Raw genomic sequence first — 23,406 nt, 5'->3', positions numbered from 1 at the left:
TTTTACATATAGTCTCTGGAATACTGATTTGAAAGACACTTCAACTGCCTTCAAAATCTTGTTTATTTAGGAGGTGACTGTCAACTCAGAGGTCTCTTGTCAGTTTCAAAGAGCTAAGTAAGCACCAACTTTGACAATGAAATGCTAATAAGCACTTTGAAGACTGAAATGATGAAAACCTTTAGATGTCAACCTGAATTCAAGTGAACTACTGAAAATGTAAAAGCGTGCTGACTAATCATAAATACAATAAATGTGACATGCTTTATTATAAATCTTACATTTCATTAATACATAGATAAATTATGTTACTCATTTAATATGGTTCAGTTATACAAACTTAAAAGAAATTTATCCAGAGCTCATTTTATTAAGTATACTGCAATTTAAAATACACATGCTGAAGTGATAGCTTTGCACATTTACGTATAATTTACATTACATAAGTATAAATCCTTTCCTATTTATTTGTGTTGCTGTTGTTCCTATGAAAGGAACAAGACTATTTGGATTTGTACACTTCTGTGGTACTTAAAGAAGGGAGGGTAGCATTTGATACAATCAACTTTTAGAGAACTAAGCTACATTATAGAGAAGGATAGCTTTTTTTTTTTACATTTAAAATTTGAACATAAGCTCTCTTATTCTGTAAGGCAGAATCTTCTTCTTTTAATATTTGATAAGAGTTTACTTTAAAAACAACATAAAGAGTTCCAGTTCAACAGTAACATGCCTCAGTGGGTGAAGGGCCCATCTGAACTACAACTTCCTTTGGACAGGTTCCAGGATGTTTTAACTTCTCTATTTTGAGTAACCCGATTATTCAAAATACAGTGATCTACTTAGACACTAACAGAGTCCAATGTTCAGTCTCCACAATGACATCAAGGGGCATCTGGTGGAAGGGTCTGGTTATCCTCTGTGATTTCATATTTCAAAACAAAGGATGCCTTACTAAAACACACCTATACAATCCCTCGATAACTCACCATAAACCTATCATCTCCAAAGATACTTATAATACCTACCCTCAAAAGGATTGCTATAGAGATTAAAGGAGATAATCGCGTAAAGTATTTAGCCAACTTTCTCACATAAAGAGGCTCAATAAATGATAGTTATTACTGTTCCTAGTTTTATAACTTTAGGAGATCTATACTGAGGAGCAAGAAGAGATCTTCAATTTCCTGAAGCAAAAAACAAACAAAAAAATTACATGACCAGCTCAAAGACTTAAAGCAGAGTCAAGCCTGTACCTAAATCAGCACGTTTAAAATGAAAAGCTTTTGCACTGCAAAAGAAACCATAAACAAAATGAAAAGACAACTCACAGAATGGGCGAAAACATTTGTAAACAATGCAACCAATAAGGGATTCATCTCAAAATGTACAAACAGCTCATGCAGTTCAATATAAAAAACATACAACCCAATTTAAAAAAAAATGGGCAGAAGATCTAAATAGATATTTCTCCAAAGGATACATACAGATGGTGAAAAAGCACCTGAAAACATGCTCCACATTACAAATTATTAGAGAAAGACAAATCAAAACTACAATAAAGTATTACCTCACATAGGGCAGAATGACTATCATCCAAAAAAAAAAAAAAATCTACAAACAAATGCTGGAGAGGGTGTGAAGAAAAGGGAACCCTTTTACACTGTTGGTGGGAATGTAAACTGGTACAGCCACTATGGAGAACAGTACAGAGGCTCCTCAAACTAAAAATAGAACTACTAGAAGATCCAGCAATCTTACTCCTGGGCATATCCAGAAAAAACCATACTTCGAAAAGACACAGGTACTCCAGTGTTCTTACAGCACTGTATACAACAGCCAAATCACAGAAGCAACCTAAATGTCCATCAACAGGTAAATGGATAAAGAAAAAGTGGTACATATATACAATGGAATACTACTTAGCCATGAAAAGAATGAAATAACACCATTTGCAGGATGGACCTAGAGATTATCATTTAAAGTGAAGCCAAACATAGAAAGACAAATATCATATGATATCACTTATATGTGGAATCTAAAAAATGATACAAATGAATTGATTTACAAAACAGAAACAGATGCACAGACTTAGAAAACAAACTTACGGTTACCAAAGAAGCAAGAAAGGGATAAATTAGGAGACTGGAATTAACATATGCACATACTATACATAAAATAATCAATCAGGACTTACTATAGAGCACAGGGAACTCTACTGAATACTATGCAATAAGTTATATGGGAAAATAATCTATAAAGAATAAATATACGTGTGGGGCTTCCCTGATAGCTCAGACGGTAAAGAATCCGCCTGCAATGCAGGAAACCTGGTTTGATCCTTGGATTGGGAAGATCCCCTGGAGAAGGGAATGGCTACCCACTCCACATATGACTAAACTACTGTGCTGTACACAGGAAACTAACACAATACTGTACACTGACTATATGCCAAAGTAAATACAAATTTTAAAAAATCTGCATGTTTTTAGTCTGTTCTACCTCTTAAATAATAAGTTCTCAGAAGTACAGAATCTTAAGTCTGAGAAACCTCTTCAGGGTTAACAAAAAAAATTTACGAGTGATACCTAGAGGGACTTGAATGTCATCTCTGAAGTTGAGTCCTTCATTTTACAACTGAGGCTCAGAGAAGTTGATGACATGCTTAAAGTGACAGCATCAAAGTCATAAGATGAAGATCCTGATCTCCTGTTCCAAGGAGATGCTCAATTAAAAAAAAAACAAAAAACAGTTTTGGGAGTGTGTGTAGGAGGGGCTGGATAAACAGAAGGTAATATGTGATAATCAAAGCTCCTTCTGAAGTGCTTCTATCTGACGAGTAAAGGTGGATCTTTATGGAAAACAAATCTCAAAAAATAAGGAATTAAGGGAGAAAGGGAATAGCATAAACAGGGCATTTGAACTAGATGCTGTGGACTGCTTCAAAGTTATTAGCTTACAGGGCTACAGAACTTCTTTTATGAGTTAACACTAAGTCAAATGTTAAGAATCCATTACTATTTACACATTCTTGGAGTGAAAAAACTTAAATTAGCTTAAAAGTTTAGAATATTCTTGTATGAAACCCAAAGTGAAAACCCCTTGTTTACAGCCCAATATCACTATGAATTTAAAAAAGCAGGAAGTCATAAAGAGAGAACAAGACTCAAATAATACTGCTTATATGTGGAATCTGGAAAAATGGTACAGATGAACTTATTTGCAAAGCAAAACAGAGTCACAGATGTGGAAAACAAACTATGGTTACCAAGTGCAGAGCGGGGGTGGGATGAATTGGGAGATTAGGATTGACGTATATATACATTACTATAAATAAAACTGATAACTAAGGAGAGCCTACTGTATAGCTCTGTGGTGACCTAAATGGGAAGGAAATCCTAAAAAGAGTGGATACATGTACATGTATAACTGATTCACTTTGATGTACAGCAAAAACTAACAAGACACTGTAAAGCAACTATACTTCAATAAAAATTAATTTAAAAACTACAAAAAGAATAAAAATTGGGTAGCTTAAAAAAATGAGAAGTAAATAAAAATCTAAAATAGAAAAAAAAAAACAAAGCCCCTTTGCAGTAACTATGAACACTGCTTCTAAACTAAAGCATAAGTCATAATCATTAATTAGGCAAATTAATTAGGCAATCATCAGACATAATCATTGGCAAAGGCATTGGTAGGGGGGGTGGTGCTTTATCTAAAAGGAAACGAAGGAAGTTTACTATTCACACTGAAATAAGTGGCAAATTTGAATGTTAAGTCCACAAGACTGTAACATATTTCTGGTTTAAGTAACAGTTTCAGAAAAGTCCTTCTTGTATATCCTGCAGATGGAATTTAATGGAAATCCTTTCCTCTTAAAAGCTTTGTTAATTTAGAACTGGTAACTGTAAATGATACATGTTTGGCCCTCTCTTTCTCTCCCTCACACACACACACATTCACATATACAAACACACTCACATATAAAACACTCAGTTTGGCTGCTGTCTGAAGGGCAAACAGCAGAATATTATTGGTTATGTTAACCTGTCAATAGCAGGATATACTGGGATTTTTAATATTCTTACTGTTTTTCACTTTTCTCATTCACTCCCATTCCAACAGGCTTTTCTGAGGGAGATGGGAGAAAAGTTATAACCATTTCTCCAGGAGTTTTATGTGACCTATATAGTCTTCCCCGTGGAGGCTTGTTACACAAGAGAATGTCATTCTCCACTGGGACTGGGCAGAGAACTCTGGTCTACAGGACTCTTGAATGGGTTACAACTGCATGCTTTCAAGGATTGTAGACAGAAAAATCTAAGTGCTTTAGCAGTCTCTACAAAGCTGGAAAAAATGCTTTAGTGGTGTTCCACAGGGAATTTTGGAAGCATATCACTGCCACAAAGAATGCCTTTTTTCCCTTGGAGTAGACTGGGAGGAGGAAGCAGAAATGGTAGTTTTTCTCATTATTATACCTCAGACCATGTAGTACAGTTCACAGAGAGCAGGGGACACCTTTTCCCATCAACTTAACCATGACTAACACCTGTCATGGGCCCTAGCCCAGGTCAGAGAGGAATGGCAAGGGGGACAGCCAGTGGTTAAAGGAGGGCTGGTTCAGTGCTTCTGGCTCGGGTCCAAGATGCCAGCAGATTCTTCCTCCCTGCATCTAAGAGCCCTCTCTGACTATGCCCCCAACATTATTAAACTCCTTGTTATGGGTTAAAAAGTAAGAGTCCATAGTGATAGGATTCAACTTCAACAAGTTATAGTATCTTGCACTCACTATTACATATCAACAATTCTTTTGTTGCTTATATTTCCCTAAAAATACATGACCTGAAAAATTTTGTATCTAACAGAGATCAGGAAGATAGGTATTTAAAAATAATAAGATGACAAGTTTTAAAATAAGTAAAAAGTAAAAAAAAAAAAAAAAGAGGTCAGAAGTGCTATAAATGTAGAAAACTAAAACATTAAATAGGACGTCACCTGTCATATCAACCATTAAACACATTTCTTGTCCTGATGGAAATCTAATCAGTAGTGGCCTTAGGCAGGAGGTGAGGGGTGGGATTTTCTACAAAGGGACACTTGGGACTTTCTGGAGCAATGAAATGTTCTATATTTGATTGCAGGTGGGGCTTTACACAGGTGCATACATTTGTCAAAGGTCACCAAATTGTACATGTAACTGAATACATTTTACAGTATGTAAAAGATACTCAATAAAATTCACTTATAAAGAATTCTTGGGAAATGAGCCTATAAAGAGGTATGGGTTCATTTGTAGAGTTTCCCCCATTTATAGAAAAAAAGAACTTTCTCAAGAGCTAGGGCATCAGTTGTTTCCTTACTATGAACTTGCACAACAGCCCTGAGTCATTCTAAAGTTATGATGCAAACTATGAATATACCCACACTTAGGGGTCCCTTCCTGTTGAGTGGGCAAGAAGAAGGAGTTGTAAATCTCTTAAGAAGGTGCTAAACAATCTGCAGCTTGTATTAAAGCTTCTGCTTTTGGAGAGAAATTCGACAGCAAAGGTGACCTTTCATCAAACATTGCTGGTATATAAGTACAGAAACTTAGAAATCATCAAGGAAAATGTTTAAGTTGTATGAGATATAAAATTAAATAATATAAAATAGGTCACCAGCAAATCTATAGCATTAGTGGATTTTCACTGGATGGTTCTAGAAGCTAAGGAAATAGAAGATAACAGGGTTGATTCATTCAAGTTACTGTAATGTAGCAGCACAAAAATTTTAAAAGAGATACACAAACAAGGGTACAAGCAGTAGCCATTAGAGACATCTATAACTTGCTATTGAAAGAATCTTAATAACTCCAATATAAAACTCAGGTTTGAGCATTTCTGACCAGTTATGATAACTTGTTCAAGTTATAGCTAGATAAATCTCAGGCTGGAATCAAGATTGGTGGGGAAAATATAAAAACCTCAGATATGCAGATGGCACCAATCTAATGGCAGAAAGCGAAGAGGAACTACAAAGCCTCTTGATGAAAGTGAAAGAGGAGAGTCAAAAAGCTGGCTTAAAACTCAACATTCAGAAAACTAAGATCATGACCTCCAGTCCTATTTCATGCAAATAGAAGGGGAAACAATGGAAACAGTGAAAGACTATTTTTGAGGGCTCCAAAATCACTGCAGATGGTAACTGCAGCCATGAAATTAAAAGACACTTGGTTCCTTGGAAGCTATGACAAACCTAGACAGCATATTAAAAAGCAGAGACGTCACTCTGCCAACAAAGTTCTGTCTAGTCAAAGCTATGATTTTTCAGTAGTCATGTATGGATGTGGGAGCTGGACCATAAAGAAGGCTGAGTACCGAAGAATTGATGCTTTTGAACTGTGGTGCTGGAGAAGATTCTTGAGTCCCGTGGACTGCACGGAGATCAAACCAGTCAATCCTAAAGGAAATCAACCCTGAATATTCATTGGAAAGACTAATGCTGAAGCTGAAGCTCCAATACTTTAGCCACCTGATGCAAAGAGCTGACTCACTGGAAATGACCCTGATGCTGGGAAAGATTGGAGAAAAAGGGGATGACAGAGGATGAGATGGTTGGATGGCATCACTGATCCAATGGACATGAATTTGAGCAAACTCCAGGAGATAATGAAGGACAGGGTAGCCTGGCGTGATACAGTCAGTCCATGGGGTCGCAGAGTTGGAAACGACTGAGCAACAAAGTTAACTTTAAGGAAACCAAGAAGAGTTAAGGACTAACTTAGGAGGCCATATAAAAAACATTAAGTTTTCATAACTCACAAAAAGGCTCAAGCCATAGCTATGACTTACCAGTCTCCAAGAGTCTAAATATTAGGGGGAGAGAAAGTGAAAGTGAAGTCGCTCAGTCGTGTCTGACTCTTTGCGATCCTATGGACTGTAGCCTACGAGACTCCTCCATCCATGGAATTTTCCAGGCAAGAGAACTGGAGTGGGTTGCCATTTCCTTCTCCAGGGGATCTTCCCGACCCAGGGATCAAACCCACGTCTCCCACATTGTAGACAGACACTTTTATCACCTGAGCTACCAGGGAAGTAGGGGGAGAGAGGATGACTTCAAATAGAAGGGGAAAATATGGAGCAAAAAGCAGAAGATGAAAATTACAGATCCAAATCATTGAACATAAGGTATGATATAAGTATTTACTAAAACTAGTGAGCTGACTCTTTTAGAATGGGTCCACAAAGTTAGTTAGACAGCAACATGGGAAGGCCAGATTATCCCATGACAGCCTCTACTTGCTTGGGACCCCAAATGCTGTGACCAACGAGGTCAGCAGAGTTGATTTCTGTTCCATGAAGCTAATGAATGGGGATCTTGCCACCAATGATTATTTCCTCACCAAAATTCTAAAGGCTCTAAAATAGCAATTGTGAAAGAATTTCTAGTAGCTTCCTTTTCAAACCCTCAAACCAGTGATTTAAGAGTTATTTTATTTATTTAATTGGCCCAGACACAGAAATCTTCCAAAACTGCAGCTGGCTTGGAAAATTATAATTTGGTCTTCCGTTGGCCTGGTTCTTTGGAGCTGAGGAACTGATGTTTATCTTCCATCTTCCTCTTTCCATCTGGTTTTCCCTAATGGCTTTCAATTACTAATCCTTTCTGTGGGTGATATTATTGAAGGACAGATGAGATTCACACAAACAATTTCCTGGGTCACATTTGAATTTTCATCAATTATTTCAAGCATGAGATTTTCTGGTGGGGTCTAGCTTGTCCTGACACATGACTGGTACTGTGAGTTTGGGGAGACGCCCTCTGCCATGTCGGCTTCTTTGAGCATATCCCTAAAGATGTGTCTCCATCCACCGCCCTTCACAAGCTACTTCATGTCACAAAGACAATTTTTCTAAAATTGTCTAGAAAATATATATTTTATATATATACCATATATCAGATGGTATATCTGTGGAATGAAGAATGGCGTTCCCTGCTGCACAGAGACATTCTAAAGATTCTGAGAGCAGGGGACACCCTACTTTCCCGTCAATTTGACTGTGACTAACACCTGCCATGGGACCCAGCCCAGGTCATAGAGGAATGGCAAGGGAGACAGCTGGTGATCAGAAGAGGGCTGGCTCAGTGCTCCTGGCTCAGGTTCAAGACTCCAGCAGGGCAGAGAAGATCTTCCTCCCTGCACATAAGAACTCTCTGTCATTGTTACAGATTAGTCCTTATTACAGATAAGAAAGCAAAGAGTCCACAGTGATAGAATTTAACTTCAACAAGTTTATAGTATTTTGCAATCACTACTACATACCAACAATTCCTTTGTAGCCCGTATTTCCCTAAAAACACATGACCTGAAAAACATTACAACTAAAATGACAGTCTTATTAAGAGACTCCACTTTGTGATGAAGCGAGTAGGAGCCTTTGGATGTTATCTTGTGAACTCAGAGGGCCGATGAAGCACTGAAAAGACAGATCTTGAAGAGTATCCTACACATGCTGTTTCTAGTGAAGGTGGGGGAACAGTACTGAGACCATGAATCGGCATCTGGTTGGTGATCACTCTGAGCCTAGAGGGCAATAACGTGTCACGTACAAGGAAGGCCACTTTACAAAATCTCATTAATACTCATAACCACCAGTGCAATGGAATCCATAGACCTACTGTAGTCTTTAAAAAAAAAAAAGGTCTATGGATTCCATTGCACTGGTGGTTATGAGTATTAAAGGCTACAGCAGACTGAGATCTAGGGAGATTAAGGGCTTGCTAAGAACACACATATCTGTATATATATATATACTGACCATGCCAGCTTCCAAGTGGCACTAGTGGTAAAGAATCCGCCTGCCCATGCAAGAGACGTAAGAGAAGCAGGTTTGATCCCTGGGTTGGGAAGATGGAGGAAATGCCATTTTCCCCAGGAGGAAATGGCAACCCACTTCAGTATTTTGCCTGGAGAATCCCATGGACAGAGGAGACTGGTGGGCTACAGTCCCTAGGGTGGCAAAGAGTTGGACACGACTGAGTGACTTAGCATACACCTGATCACACAGGCTCTTTCTTTTAAAAACTGTACTTGGTTTCTTAAGAAGGTCATTGAGAAGAGGACAAACCCACTATGAGAAGTTCTGTATGGAAGTTATAGTCTCCTCATAAATTACTCAATTGATTTTTTAATACAAATAAGTGACGCTGGGCCCATGCGGCAGTTCTCTAAGGGTCTGTTCTCCCTGAACAACTGATCCTAACCTTGAACCAACCACACGAGAGACCTGGCAAGGGGAAGAGGGATGGACGAGGATAAAGGCAGAGTAAAGGAGAACAAGAGGAGCACAGCGTGGGGAGGAGCAAGGAAGAAAAAGAGGCCCCAGAGGCCAAGAAAACACAAAATCCAGTAATCAAATGGTTTTCTTCAGACTGTTTCATGCTGCCCACTTCTCTGATATTGTTACTTTTATAATGATTAAATTTAAGTTTGGGTTTCTTATGATTTCTACATTGAGATGATACAGAAACAGAAAATGTGCTCTATGTATTTTTAAGCAAAGTAAAAACACTGGGAAGAGTGGCTTTGTGGGAGACTAAGACAATTAGCAAACCAGACAGTCCATGCTCCGTCTGCTTTCCCAGGGGATAAAAACTCCTGTCACTTTACGAAGCTAACCAAAGAATTCCAGCAGTTATAGCATTTTTGGTAGGGCTTTCATTTCAACAAAGCTCTGTAATACGTATGCAGTCTAGGGATCCCCAAAGAAGTCTTTGAAAAAAAAAATTTTAATGTACAGGAAATTCCTTAAATTATATATACACCATATATACATACCATATATACCATACTTTACAAACATATCAAGAATTGCACTCATTCCAAAATTCTAGGGAAGGGAAACATGTATAAACACACAGACACACATAGGTTATTTAGCTTGGTGAACTTCCATAAAACCAACAAGCTGATTTTGCCCCCTCTTGCCATCACAGGCTATCCTTATATATGAGACAGGTTTTGAGCTTAGAGGATTAATCCAAAAGGAAAGAGGTTCTGGCTAGAGTCAAGAGTTCTGACTGACTGGACGGTTTTTGAAATGCAAATTATGTATTTTATTTGACAACATGCATTATTAACAGTTACAGGAGACATTTTCAAAAGCATGGTTTTGGAGAATGTAAAGCCACATTACTAGTAAGTGCAGAATCATCACAAAACCACTGTGTTCTGCCATAGTCCAGGACCTGTTGAAGCAAGTGCACTATATTCACTACTTGGAAGAAGAAACTGTTCTCTGTGAGGGAAGGCGAGGGTGGGATGATTTGAGAGAATAGCACTGAAACATGTACACTACCATATGTGAAAGATGACCAGTCCAAGTTTGATGCATGAAACAGGGCACTCAAAGCCAGTGCACGGGGACAGCCCAGAAGGATGGGATGGGGAGGGAGGGGGGTTTGGGATGGGGGACACATGTACACCCATGGCTGATTCATGTCAATGTATGGCAAAAACCACCACCAGAATATTGTAAAGTAATTAGCCTCCAATTATAATAAATATTTATTATTATTAATATTGTTAATAATAATTAAAAATAAACAAACAAAACAACCTTTTAGGGAAAAAAAAATGTTATGGCCATAAAGCCATCCTGCCAGGGCTTCCCTGTTGGCCTAGTGGTTAAGAATCTGCCTTGCAATGCAAAGGACACTGGTTCAATCCCTGGCCCAGGAAGATCTCACATGCCACAGAGCAACCGAGCCTGTGTGCTACAACTACTGAACCCATGCACTGCAACTACTGAAGCCCACGTGCCTAGAGCCTGTGCTCTGCAGTAAGAGAAGCCAACACAATGAGAAGTGTGTGCTGCACCACACAGAGTGGTCCCTGCTCACTCACTGCAACTGGAGAAAACTTGTGTGCGGCAATGAAGGCCGATCACAGCCAAAATAACAAATAATAATACATGTTAAAAAAAAAAATCCATCCTGTCAACCTTCCACAAAAGCTCAGACACTCAACTTAAATACCTTAAGGACTGAAAAAAACACATGTAGAATTCTCATCCTTCAATTCTAAAACAAAGAAAGACCTTAAGAGATCATCTGGCTCAAAACTTCCCAAAGTGGGTTTCATGAAACATTATTCTCCAAAATGTTCTGAACAGGGGTAAGGTGACTCAGATAAGTTTGGGAGAATTCTTGAGTGTCACAATGCACATTAGGGATTAGCAAAGCTGTACAGTCTACAGAAAAGAAATGATTAAGCTTATTTTTTTTAAAAAAACTTCATTTTTATCAAACCTATTTGAGCACAGAACCCTTTCTGCAGTATTTATTAAAATCCTGTAAACTACTGTTTTGTAGAAAAACCCTTGTCTTATACATTGAAAAAATGAAGTTCAGACAGGTTAGGGATTTGTCTCAAGGTCATACAGTTAGTAGATACACTGGAAACAGATTTCACCTTTCTAGACTTCACTTTAGTGCTCTTTCCTGTGCTGTGTTCTCATACAAAGCCTGTGCCTCCAGAAGGATCATAGACTATATAAACCAAACCGTGGATGTCATCTAGTCCAGAGCCCTCTTATTTAAAGGGAGAAACACAGTCTCAAGAGAGGTGAAAAAAGCTTGCCCCAGTGACAATGCCTGTAGCAGAACCTAGCTCTTAATTCCAATGCTCGTATCCTTTCCATAACAGTATACTAGCTCCTGCAAAGCCAACATCTTCCACCTCTGAGAAAAAGGAGTGATGGATAAGGGGATTTAGCTATTCAGGACCCAGTAAAATATTTATCAAAGTGCACTTGTGTCAGTAGGTATTTTAAACCATTTAAACATGATTGTCTTTACTTACAAATGTCATCCACTGTGACAGGGAATCAATGTTTCAAGCTGTTGAACAGGTCATCATCCCTGCCCTGTTGGATGACACCTGTAAATAAAATAAATCTAGTTTTGAGTGAGTAGATTTTAAGACAACTAGATTTAAGATGCATGCAGCTTAAAACAAAGAGGTAGTTTTTAAGAGATGATTCTTAATCAAGGTTTGCTGAAGAGAAACACTTTCCAGGGCCAGCTATTTCACTCTATGCCACTGGCCTTCAGCACAAAAATCCAGGTAATGATACAGGTAATATTGCCAGAATATAGAGGGCATCATGGCTCTTAGAACTAAAAGCTTCTTTCAGGCGCTAGCTATACCTCAGTCTCTTGCCTCTGTGAATATTATTTTCACTGTGTAGGAGGGGCAACCAAGGCACTATGAGGTTAAATGACTAGCCCTATGTTAATGTTAAATAACTAAGTGTCTTTAACTTGAGTCCCTTAATGTAGAAAAATGTATACAGAACACATCAACAAAGTTTATCATTAGGCTGACCCAATTTGAAAGACTTACAGACATTTAAAAAAATATTTTACAGATGTTAACTTAGAATATTCTAGACACATCTTCATAACATAATATCAGTGCTAGATATTTAAATACAAGCATTACTAAAAAAATGCCATGAATGAAAAATAAAAATGAGAAAATGGGAACTTGAGTGCAAAGAACAATATTAAATGCAGCATGCACTTAGGATTCTAAATTCTGGTTACTTCCAAAAAAGATCTGTAGTTCCTAACAAATTTAAGTATATGAAAACCATTTGCTATAGTCTATAATTTAATATGTGGGTTTCTCTGTAGCCACAAAATGCCACTCTAAGATCTGCCAGAAATTAAGATTTAGGTTAGACAATGCACATTTGAAATTTCCATTCTGTACCTAAATACTCCAAGATAATGGAAAGCATTCAATATTTTAGAATCCTGCCTTGAGGTAATATGACTGTCATAGTAACATTCCCCTCAAACTCACGTTGAGTGCTTACTTTGTGTCACAACACAAAGTGTCTGATTATTTTATACATACTATCTCAGTCAATCCTCCAAAGCTGAATATTATTACAATTTTACAAATAAAGAACATTAAAGCACAGAGAATTTAAGTAACTTGCTGAAGTTCACGCAACTGGTAAAATGATAGAATTTACGCACAAATCTATTTGGTGACAGAATCAAGCTCAAATCACTATATAATACATTTATTTAATATGGCAACTTAAGATACTCAAAAATATAAGAATTCATTAAAACAATTACAATTAGAAAACATAAAACTTTCCCAACTAAATCCCACACAATATTAAATATGAGGAAATTCTCATTCTTTTTCTTGGGGGATTAAAGGGAGACTAGGGACAATTTTCAAGGTAAAATTATTTTAATGCCAAGGAATTAAAGGTTCTGATGTTAACCTTAAATATATTACAATTAAGACAAATGAAAACCTTAAACTGTCTTTCATAATGATAGAAAAGTATATCTTCCTGATTTACTTTCTAAGTCCATAAAGAGGTAAATTCTCCTGTTACTCAAGACTGATTCTCAAAATAGTGTAACAGTTATTGAAAAACTGAATTTAACCATGTATATTTAAAAATACATGTTATCTATCGATCTTCTAAAGAAGAAAACTAATTATAAAGTAAATTACTTTTAAAGAAAACAAACTGATAATGTAACCCCCTTAATTTTTTTATGTAATATAGCTAGTACAAGTTATGCTTCTGATTAAGACTCAAACTTTTTTACTATAAAATTTGTTGGCCATTTTTCCAACAAATTTTTAAAACTGTAAAACTGATAAAACAAGAAATAATCAGGAGTACAAAAACACACCTGACATATTTTAACTGAGTAAGAATCAGATATATGCAAAACTCAGCATCACAGAAACTAGACATTAAGGAAAAGGCACACCCTTTCCAAAGCACCATGGAGAAGTCAATCTCTTCTGGCAATAACGGTTTTCTTATAAGGACCCCAAACAGAAGAAGATAAAGTGTGGTTTCATGGTAGCTTACCCTTTTCTCTGACACCCCATCCTGGCCTGTAGAATCTTTCTCATCAAGTGTCTCTTTCAGGACTGGCATATGTTTTTGGTATGCTGGCTCTCTGTTTAAGGTTGTGTATCCTATGTGCTCATAAATTGGGTTTATCGTCATCTTGGCAATGTATTCTGCTGCCTTGGTTTCAATATAGAGAGTAATCAATCCATCAGTCACCAGATCGTGGATGGACTCAAAGCGCTTCTCCCCAACAAAGTGCTTTCCATCGTAGTAGAGCCTGAAGTTTCTGGTTTGACTTCCAAATCTGCCTCAATGAAATGGGAAAGATGTTTTTAAGAAAAGTAAGCAAGTGAATTCTTTCCGAAAAAAAAATTTAAAACTATTGCTCTGTGTGTGTCTTCTTTGTTTGTTTAAATAAACTGTGACTAATCTCTATGAATCGTCTGGAATATGGAAAGTTAAACTTTTGAACACAAAGAATGAATTTGCAACAATGAGGGATAATTAGACCAAAGCAGGCCTACCCTAGAAGGTAAATTTTGTTCTTATTTATCTTTTTAAGCCACTTCATTATGACTCTAGGAAAAACAGTGGAAAATAAACCTCATATACTATTAGAACACAGTCAGTAATCAACTGGTCAACTATATATGACATTTCTGTATTAGCATGTTCTTTCCAAGTTGATCAGTAAAAGTATTCAATATACTTCGGATCCCAGCATTCATGTCTTTTAGTGGGAAAGCACCACTAAGGGCTCACCTAGGTGTGATGCCAGCAATCATTTAAAGAAGAGCTGATTCCAGAACCTGAGTCATAGGTAGAGCAAGATGGCACAGAAACACACTTATGCTATTTTGAGCCGTGGGTTAAGGACACGCTCTTCTCTTTTACATAGTCATCCTTCTGTCTGCATGCTGAGTCTGGGCAAGAGATGCTTGGAATACATACAGGGCATGTAAGTCATAAACTACTGGACTCGAGAAATTCTATTTTTACTTCAGAGTCACATTTCAGTGGCATTTAAAAAAAAACTGAAGAAGAATGGTTTATGATAATTTCAGTATTTTGCTTCCTGCGGTAAACCTCAGAAATGGATCCAAGTTGGCACAACTAGCCTAATGTCCTTCCAAGATGACAAAGACAAGAACATGCACTGACTTTAATAAAAGCTGATGCCAAAAGGCACTAAGGGCCATCTCACAGTCTCTGGAAGATAGCCCTGGGTGAGCCTAATTTAAAACCAAACAAATCAGAAAGGATATATTTAATTTCACTGTTAAAAATACACAGAACAGAGATGAACTAAACACTAAATTAATAGCTGTTTAAGTGTTTAAATAGAACTGCAAACTTATGCAACAATACTATTCTGGTATAGGTTACATTTCAAGAAGACAGAAGTGAGAATTTTCTTAAGATTTCAGTTTAAATGTGCCCTACAAAATGAATCATTTTTTTTTTTAAATAATGGCCTGAGGTATCTCTGATTCTGTCATTCAAATTAGACTTTAATAGTTATTTAATATAGAACCCAATATTCTATACATGCTGGTCCTTCTTCTAAAATAAAACTGATCTAGCTTTTGGTTCTTTAAAAGCAATTAAATTTTAGTTTATATTCAAGTGAATGATCCATATAATTCCACTTCCCATTCTCATTTTCCTCTAACGTTAAAGAGATATTTCTCCCAAGTAAATTTCCCTTATGATGTATGTCTAAAAAGTTGGAAGGTAAAATTTCTATACCAAAGTTAAATATACACTTTTTTTGAGTTAAATGCACTGCTTTTATTATTTCCTCTTCACTAATATTCATTGTTACTGCAAAATAAACATAGAAAGCCACTTTATAATTTTTGTAAGGTTCATACAGCAATAAACACAGTATTGTTTAACATTAAGCTCTTTTATATTTCACTTGCATTCAAGGCAGTTCAGTAAGGGATTAGACCATTTTATTCCACAGGGGCTTAAGATTTTACAAATAAGCAGTTTCACAATGTGCATGGCACTTAAAGACCATCTAAGCAACGGTGGCAGGTGTTTGTCACTCAACTGTCTTCTGAAATCTGCTAAGTATGGGAGCAGAGGGCAGAAGGGAAGATGGCTGAACTGGCCTCACAGGGGTGGGATGGTTAACTGAAAAAGTGGAAATCTAAGGTTAGACTTATTGACCTTTTACAATGAAGCTCTTTCCAAGCCATTCAAGGAGGGGTTTCCTGGCTACTTCTATGTTATTGGGCAAAAAAGTCTAAGTAAGTTTGTTCTCAACTTAGTGACTTTAAGAGATTGTGTGCATGATTCCCAACTTCCAACACAAAGACAAGACGAAATGCTGAATTTTAACAAGTTTATCTTTAGGTGGTTTTCTAAAAAATGATTATAATAATATATATGACCTTATTCATATACAGAAAAGTTACATTTCTATACAGTGATACATGAAACCAAGTCAGTCCAGTATCCCCCTCACATTATGAAAACCAAGAAACTCAATGTTTAACAAGATCTAACATATACACTCAAACCCACATAAGATCTGAGTTATTGTTTATGTCCCAGTACAAAAGACCTTTGCAGTCTTGAAAGAGGGTTTGGACAGGGGAAGGCAAGTCCTGGTTCCTTTGTGTTTAACAAAAAACTTCAGGCTTTTGCATCAGACAAATTAAGTTTATATCCTGGGATCTGCCACTCAGTGAGGAGATTTTGGGAAAATCATTCTTCAGATTCTGCACCAAGATACAGGAATAACATTACTCTATACAAAGTAACATTACTTGACTGTGAGGATTACATAAGAATATTTAAGATAAAGTTACATACAGTTAACCCTTGAACAACACAGGTTTGAACTGCACTGATGACTTGGGTTTTTTCAACAGTAAATCCTATAGCAAGCACTACATTATCTGAGGCTGGCTGAATCCGCAGATCTGATAGTGGATATCACAGATAGAGAGGGCCAACTGTAAGTGATATGTGGATTTTCACTGAGCAGAGAGTAGGCATCCCTATTCATGACACTGTTCAAGGGTCAACTGTAGATAGTAGGTTCAACTGCAGTCTCCTGTCTCCTTTGCTAGCTTAGACTTCTGCAGAGAATAACAGAATGATTATCAAACAATAAAGTAAAACAAAATTAATTCAATAATAGGTACTGAAGTAAAACTGGTTGTGTAGGAACATCTGCACTGGTTGACTTTACAGCCAATGAAAGGCAAAGAGGAGTTGCTTGTGAGTTTTTTCACTCAGGATGCCCCAGGTTTATACTATGTGGTTAACTGAGTGGAACTATAAACAGAGCACAAAGAGGGGAGGAGAGAAGCTGGAAGAGTCCTTCCACAGGGCCTTGGGAGTTAGGTTTCCAATTTCAGAGAAAAGAGGTCAGTATATATACTTGTATTGAAAGCAGGATGTTTTAAATGGATCCAGCGATAACTCTGGTGGCTCAGACAGAAAAGAAACTGCCTGCAATGCAGGAGACCTGGGTTTGATCCCTGGGTTGGGAAGATCCCCTGGAGAAGGGAATGGCAACCCACTCCAGTATTCTTGCCTGGAGAATCTCATGGACAGAGGCACCTGGCAGGCCCTGATCCATGGGGTCACAAAGAGTCAGACATGACAGAGACTAACACACACACACACACACACACACACACTGAACTCTTGAAAGCAGAGTATTAATTTGTAAAACCTGTTAATGCTAAACCATTTTCCCTTAATGTTTATAGGAAAACATTCTTTTCATCTTTTCATATATTCACCCTCTGCTTCTGCCCTTATTTTTAAATAGCTGTTCATTTTTTGATGAACGTGTTCAAAACTGTATAGGTCCAACTCTCACCTAAATAGAGTTCAACAAGATGAAAATTTGTTTTCTCCAAAGTGGCACTGCAGCTAACAGAAAAGAAAGACCAGAATAATCTGTTCTGTACTGCTACTGCTATACATAATTATGACTTTCTAGAAAGAATGCCTTTTTATCCAGTGACTTCAGGTTTTGGTTTTCATGTTTTGAAAAACTGTTTTAATGCTGTGCCCATTTACATTCAGATGAATTTCAAAATACATAATTCTAAGAACTTTAAAAAGTGAACAGAACCCTTAATACCATCCTTTCTATTTTTTAGCAAGTAAACTGCACTTACAAAAGAAAAACTCAGTCTAGAGGTACAAAATGATGAAAACAGATACAAAGAATGACCTTTGGGGTCTTACTTTACTTTTTTCTGAAATAAAGAATTAGTTGTGATTTGAGCCCAAAGTATTGGGAAGTATCTCTTCAAAGGAAAGCTCTAAGCTAACAGATGTTTCCTGTTAACAAAAAGAAAACAAAACATATACAACACATTTATCTAAGTTAACAATTAAATGTTAGAACTATTTCCAGAAACCAACATACAAAAACAATTTTATTTATCATAAATACATATTTGTATATTTTTATTAGAGTCAAAGAAGCTAGTAGTAAAATATCTCATAAATTCTTCTAATCATAAACATACTCTTGGAAGAAGGTTAAAAGAGAGACAAGAATATGAGGAGGCGTTCACTTGAATACTAAAAATGAATTTAAATTAACTAAGAAAGGCTGAGGGAGAGAGAACATAGCTATACACAATTTCAAAATATTTTCTCCATCTAAAACTTTTGTTAGGATACTACTTTTTTCCTATCTTGCTGTACAATTCTGGATGGCAAAATGGGACAAAATATTAAGATACGTGAACTCAACGATGATATTCCCTTGGCAAAATAAATCATCTTGAGGAAAGGAGCAGACCAGTATATCTAACTAAACCTTCAAAGGTGGCACCAGGCAGCTCTGGAAGGTGGAACTGATATGGAAGAATTATTGCAGAAGACCTGTTTAAGAACCAGATATGCCCTCACATTCCCCAATCTTGTCCCCTTCCCCACGCAGGTGGAAGACTTGAGCTCTGTTCTCTGGATAGCAAATCAAGGAGATTTTGAACTGAGGAACACCAGACAGATTGGAAAGCAGAGATATCATCCTGTAAACTAAGTGAGTTTTAAACACTGAAGACTGAGACTTCATCTCTCTTTCCTTAAAAAAAGAATGGAAGATTCTTCCCTGGGAAATCTTATCAGCTCAGCTGAAAACACATAAAATAGAGACATCATCCTATATTTGAGAGGCTTCCCTCAAGCTCTCAGAACTACTAGTGAACTTTTTAGTTTTTATTTGCCTCAAGATATTTTCTAATTTCCTGTGTGATTTCTCCTTTGACCCAAGAGTGTGCTGTTTAATTTCTACACGTCTGTGAATTTTCCATTTTTCCTACTGCTTGACTTCTAATTTCATTTCATTGTGACTGGAAGATTTTTGGTATGATTCAGTTTTCTTACATTCCTTAAGACGTGTCTAGTGACCAACATGTGATATATGGATGTTCTCTGTGTGCTTGAGAAGAACGTGTATTTTGATGCTGTTGGATGAGTGTTCTGTATAGGTCTGTTAGGTCCAACTGATGTATAGTGTTGTTCCAGTCCTTCCTTTTCTTTCCTGTCTAGTTATATTCATTTAGTGCCAAATAAACTTAAATTATGAGCAGTAGGCTGAGGATCAACTGATATCTGAGGAAAATCTCTTTGATGAAGGATAAAGGCAAACAAATGGAATCAAAACAAGCTGAAAGAAACAAACCAAAAGATGACAATATTTTTTAAATTATCAGTATGCTAAAAGAAACAAAGTAGGAAAGTTCATATTTCTATTCTTGAATAGGATTCAGCAAGAAGTATTAGGATGCTACAGAAAAGGAACAACGTAGAATACAAAAATAAGCAGAAAAAGAAAATATAACATAAATGAAAAATTTAAAGAAGAAATAAAAGATAAAGTTGAGAAGATATTTAAGAAGAACAAAATGACAAACAGATGAAAAATAGAGGAAAAATAAGATAATCAATCCAGGAAGTCCAACATCTAGGTAACAGGAGCTCTGAAAAGAGAATGGAGAAAATAGAACGGGAAGAAATCTAAAAGGTAATTCAGGAAAATTTATCACAACTGAAGAATAAGTTTACATAATGGAAAAAAATAGGCCCACATCAAAAGGGTAAACATGAAAAGATGCTCAAAGAGTGGTCCAGTAAATACAAATTAAATCTTCATAATGGTGAGCTTTTGTAACTCAGACATATTAGCCACTGGCAAGGATATAAAGCAGCTAATAAAACCAATACCTGGCATACTTTTTAACAAAATGGTTTAAAATGATCCAGTAAATCTGAATATATGAAAAAAAAAAATCTGAATACATGTATACCTATGACATAATTTTATTCCTATGTAATACTCCATACAATATAAATGACTATGTGCTCTAGGAAAGAAATACACAAACAATGTGTATAAATACACAGGAGCAATGCTCAAAATGCCTAAACCTTGAAACCACATTAATTCCCAATACAAAAAAAAAAATCCTGTGGTATACATACCGTGGTGGTTAATTTTCTAGGTTAACTGGAAGGGTGTTTTCAGATGAGACTCACATTTAAATCAGTGAACTTTGAGTAAAGCAGATTACTCTCCATAATTGGGTGGGTCTTAGTCAGTTGAAGACCTAAATAGAACAAAATGACTGGCCTTGAAGCAATTTCTTTCTGAGGGAATTCTTCAGAAGACTGCCACTGGACTTTGCATCATCTGCTCTCCTGGGTCTCAGGCCTGCGTGCCCACACTGCAGACTTAGACTTGCCAGCCTCCATAATCATGTGAGCAGGTTTCTTGAGGTAAGTCTCCTTCCATATACATACACATCCTATTGGTTCTGTTAGGAGAACCCTGACTAATACAATAAAATACTATACAACAAGGAAAACATATATGCAACAATCTGAATGAATTTAAAAAATATGTTGGGAAAAAAATAACATGTCACAGAACAGCACATACAGTGTGATTCAATTATATAAAGACCAAAAGCAGGCAAAATTCAACTGCATTATATCAGAATGTGTATGTGGATGGTAATTCTATAAACAGAAGCATGAAAAAGATAATTATAAAGTGAGTCTAGTGGTTAACGGCAGTGAGGAAAGTAGAGATAATTATAAGAAAGCAAAACATAAGAACCTTCTGGAAAGTGAAGTGAAGTCGCTCAGTCGTGTCTGACTCTTTGCGAACCCATGGATTGCAGCCCAAGACACTCCTCTGTCCATGGGATTTTCCAGGCGAGAACAGTGGAGTGGGTTGCCATTTCCTTCTCCAGGGGATCTTCCCAACCCAGGGATCGAACCCGGGTCTCCCACATTGTAGGCAGACACTTTGCCGTCTGAGCCACCAATGGTAGTCCAAAGTCTGGACTACCGTTAAAGTATAATACTTGATTGGTAGGGATTATGTAAGTGTATGTATATTTAAATGTAATCTATTTTAATACTGTACACATAAGTTTTATGTATTTTTATATGGTTTACTTTATAGTAAATTTGTACAAAGAAGGAATTCTCTGCTGGTCCAGAGGCTAGGACTCTGCACGTCCACTGCAGGGGACACAAGCTCAATCCCTGGTCAGGAAACTAAGATCCCTCATGCCACCATGATCTGGCAAAAATATTTTTTTTGTTTAAAGAATAAAAGCATAGAACATAGCATCCACACGAAACTCAAAGACCTTACCTTGAAAGAGAAAGCAACAAGAAACAGATTCCTTATAAGTGCTTTACATGGAATCTAAGAATATAAATTTAGTAAGAGAATTCAATGCTCAGCTTTTAAAATAGTGACATGAAAAACATTATACAGCTGAGAGAAACTAAGTATCAAAATACTATTACTATAAATCCAATAAATGACTAGAAATGGTAGGGAATAGAATCAACAAGACTAAAAATGGTGGCATGGAGGTAAGACCTGAAGAAACATACTGAGAGTAGTAAAATAAAACAGCACATCAATTATGGGGTAGACGACACACACAGAGGGCTTCCCAGGTGGCTCAGACAGTAGAGAATCTGCCTGCAATGCAGGAGATGCGGGTTCAATCCCTGGGTCAGCAAGATCCCCTGGAGAGGAAATGGAAACCCACTCCGATATTCCTGCCCGGGAAATCCCATGGACAGAGGAGCCTGGTGGAGCCCCCCTACAATCCAGGGGGGCCATGAAAGAGTTGGACAGGACTAAGCCACTAAACAACAACAAACACAGAAGATTAAGAAAATATAACATTAAAAAACGCCCCTGAGGTTCAGATGGCAACAAACAGAACAGAAAACTTAGGCAGAAATATAATTTGGGAAATATTCCAGGAGGAAAAGAACTAAATCTCAAGAAGAAAGAGTACACTGTCTGATGGATAAGTTTATTAAAGAATTATCAACATTAAAATATGTCCTAGTTTAAGCTACTAAATTTGAAAAACAAAGAATTTTCAGATCACCAGGCAGGAAACAGTCCATATAGGGGTGGAGGGTGGGGCTGGGGGGGAGGAGGAGGAAGACTGTTTCCAGATTTCTCTACAGTAACAATAAATGTCAAAAAACAGAGATGTGATAACCATACAGTGAGGATACTCTATCCAGACAAGCCATTCTTTAAAGACACCAGGGAAAAAAAAAAAAATAAAGACACCAGGAAGACACTCCTGATAATAAAGGCATATGTTCATTTCAAAAACAATGTTTAGAAGTCAATGAATGGGGCCTTCCTTGGTAGCTTAGCAGTAAAGAATTCACTTGTTAATGCAGGAGACATGAATTTGATCCCTGATCCAAAAAGATCCCACATGCCGCACAGCAACGAAGTCTGTGTGCCACAACTACTAAGTCTTGCTCTAGAGCCCAGCAGGCACAATTACGGAAGCCCATATGCCTTAGAGCTTGTGCCCTGCAACAAGAGAAGTCGCTGTGCAATGAGAAGCCAGAGCATGACAACTAGCTGGTAGCTCTCGCTCTCTGTAACTAGAAAAAAGCCCACATGGTAATGAAGAGCCAGCACAGCCAAAAATAAATACATAAAATTTTAAAATATATGTATACACTTTAAAAAATAAGTCAGTGAATGATAATATTAACTTGGGGTATTTTTAAATATCGATACCTTTTAGTGTTCCCTAGTGGTCCAGTAGCTAAGACTGTGAGCTCCTAATGCAGGGGGCCCAGGTTTGATCTCTGGTCAGGGAACTAGATCGCATATGCTGCAAGACCTGGCACAGCCAAATAAATAAATATTTAAAGTAAAAGGCTGATATCTTTAAGAAATGTCTAGGATTTTACTTATATTAATAAATGACCATCCCTCACAAAGGAACTACATGTATTAGAATTTCACTTCCATGAAATCCATGAACCTTTCTTATTTATGAACTGCTGGATGAATTCCTCTATGTTTTTAGGATACCAGTTAACAGAACTATTAGAATGAAAACAAATCCAAGCAAAGACTTGATAAGGAGGGTTGGTCTTGAAGACCTGTCCCACCATACTAACTGGTCTTCAAGAGGCCCCCAAAGTTCCTTAAATGCAGGGAGAAGCTTATCCCCTGGTA

At 37.0% G+C, this 23,406-nt stretch overlaps 1 protein-coding gene across 3 annotated transcripts in view; it reads right to left on the bottom strand.

The window, feature by feature from the left end:
• CHN1 (chimerin 1) overlaps nucleotides 1-23,406 on the bottom strand; it is a 200,560-nt gene that overhangs the window by 69,614 nt on the left and 107,540 nt on the right. Inside the window, exon 6 of one of the 3 annotated variants that reach the window (XM_061434899.1) lies at nucleotides 13,902-14,190. The exons of 1 other annotated variant lie outside the window; for it this stretch is intronic. In XM_061434899.1, the coding sequence (XP_061290883.1) occupies nucleotides 13,902-14,190 (289 nt within the window). Of the gene's footprint in view, nucleotides 1-11,845; nucleotides 11,870-13,901; nucleotides 14,191-23,406 lie in introns of those variants that run through there. One more of the 3 variants, XM_061434926.1, reaches the window with a different exon arrangement.

This window comes from Bos javanicus, chromosome 2 (assembly GCF_032452875.1).
Source record: "Bos javanicus breed banteng chromosome 2, ARS-OSU_banteng_1.0, whole genome shotgun sequence".
Classification (NCBI taxonomy): Eukaryota; Metazoa; Chordata; class Mammalia; order Artiodactyla; family Bovidae; genus Bos; species Bos javanicus.
This window is presented reverse-complemented; position numbering and strand designations above follow the sequence as displayed.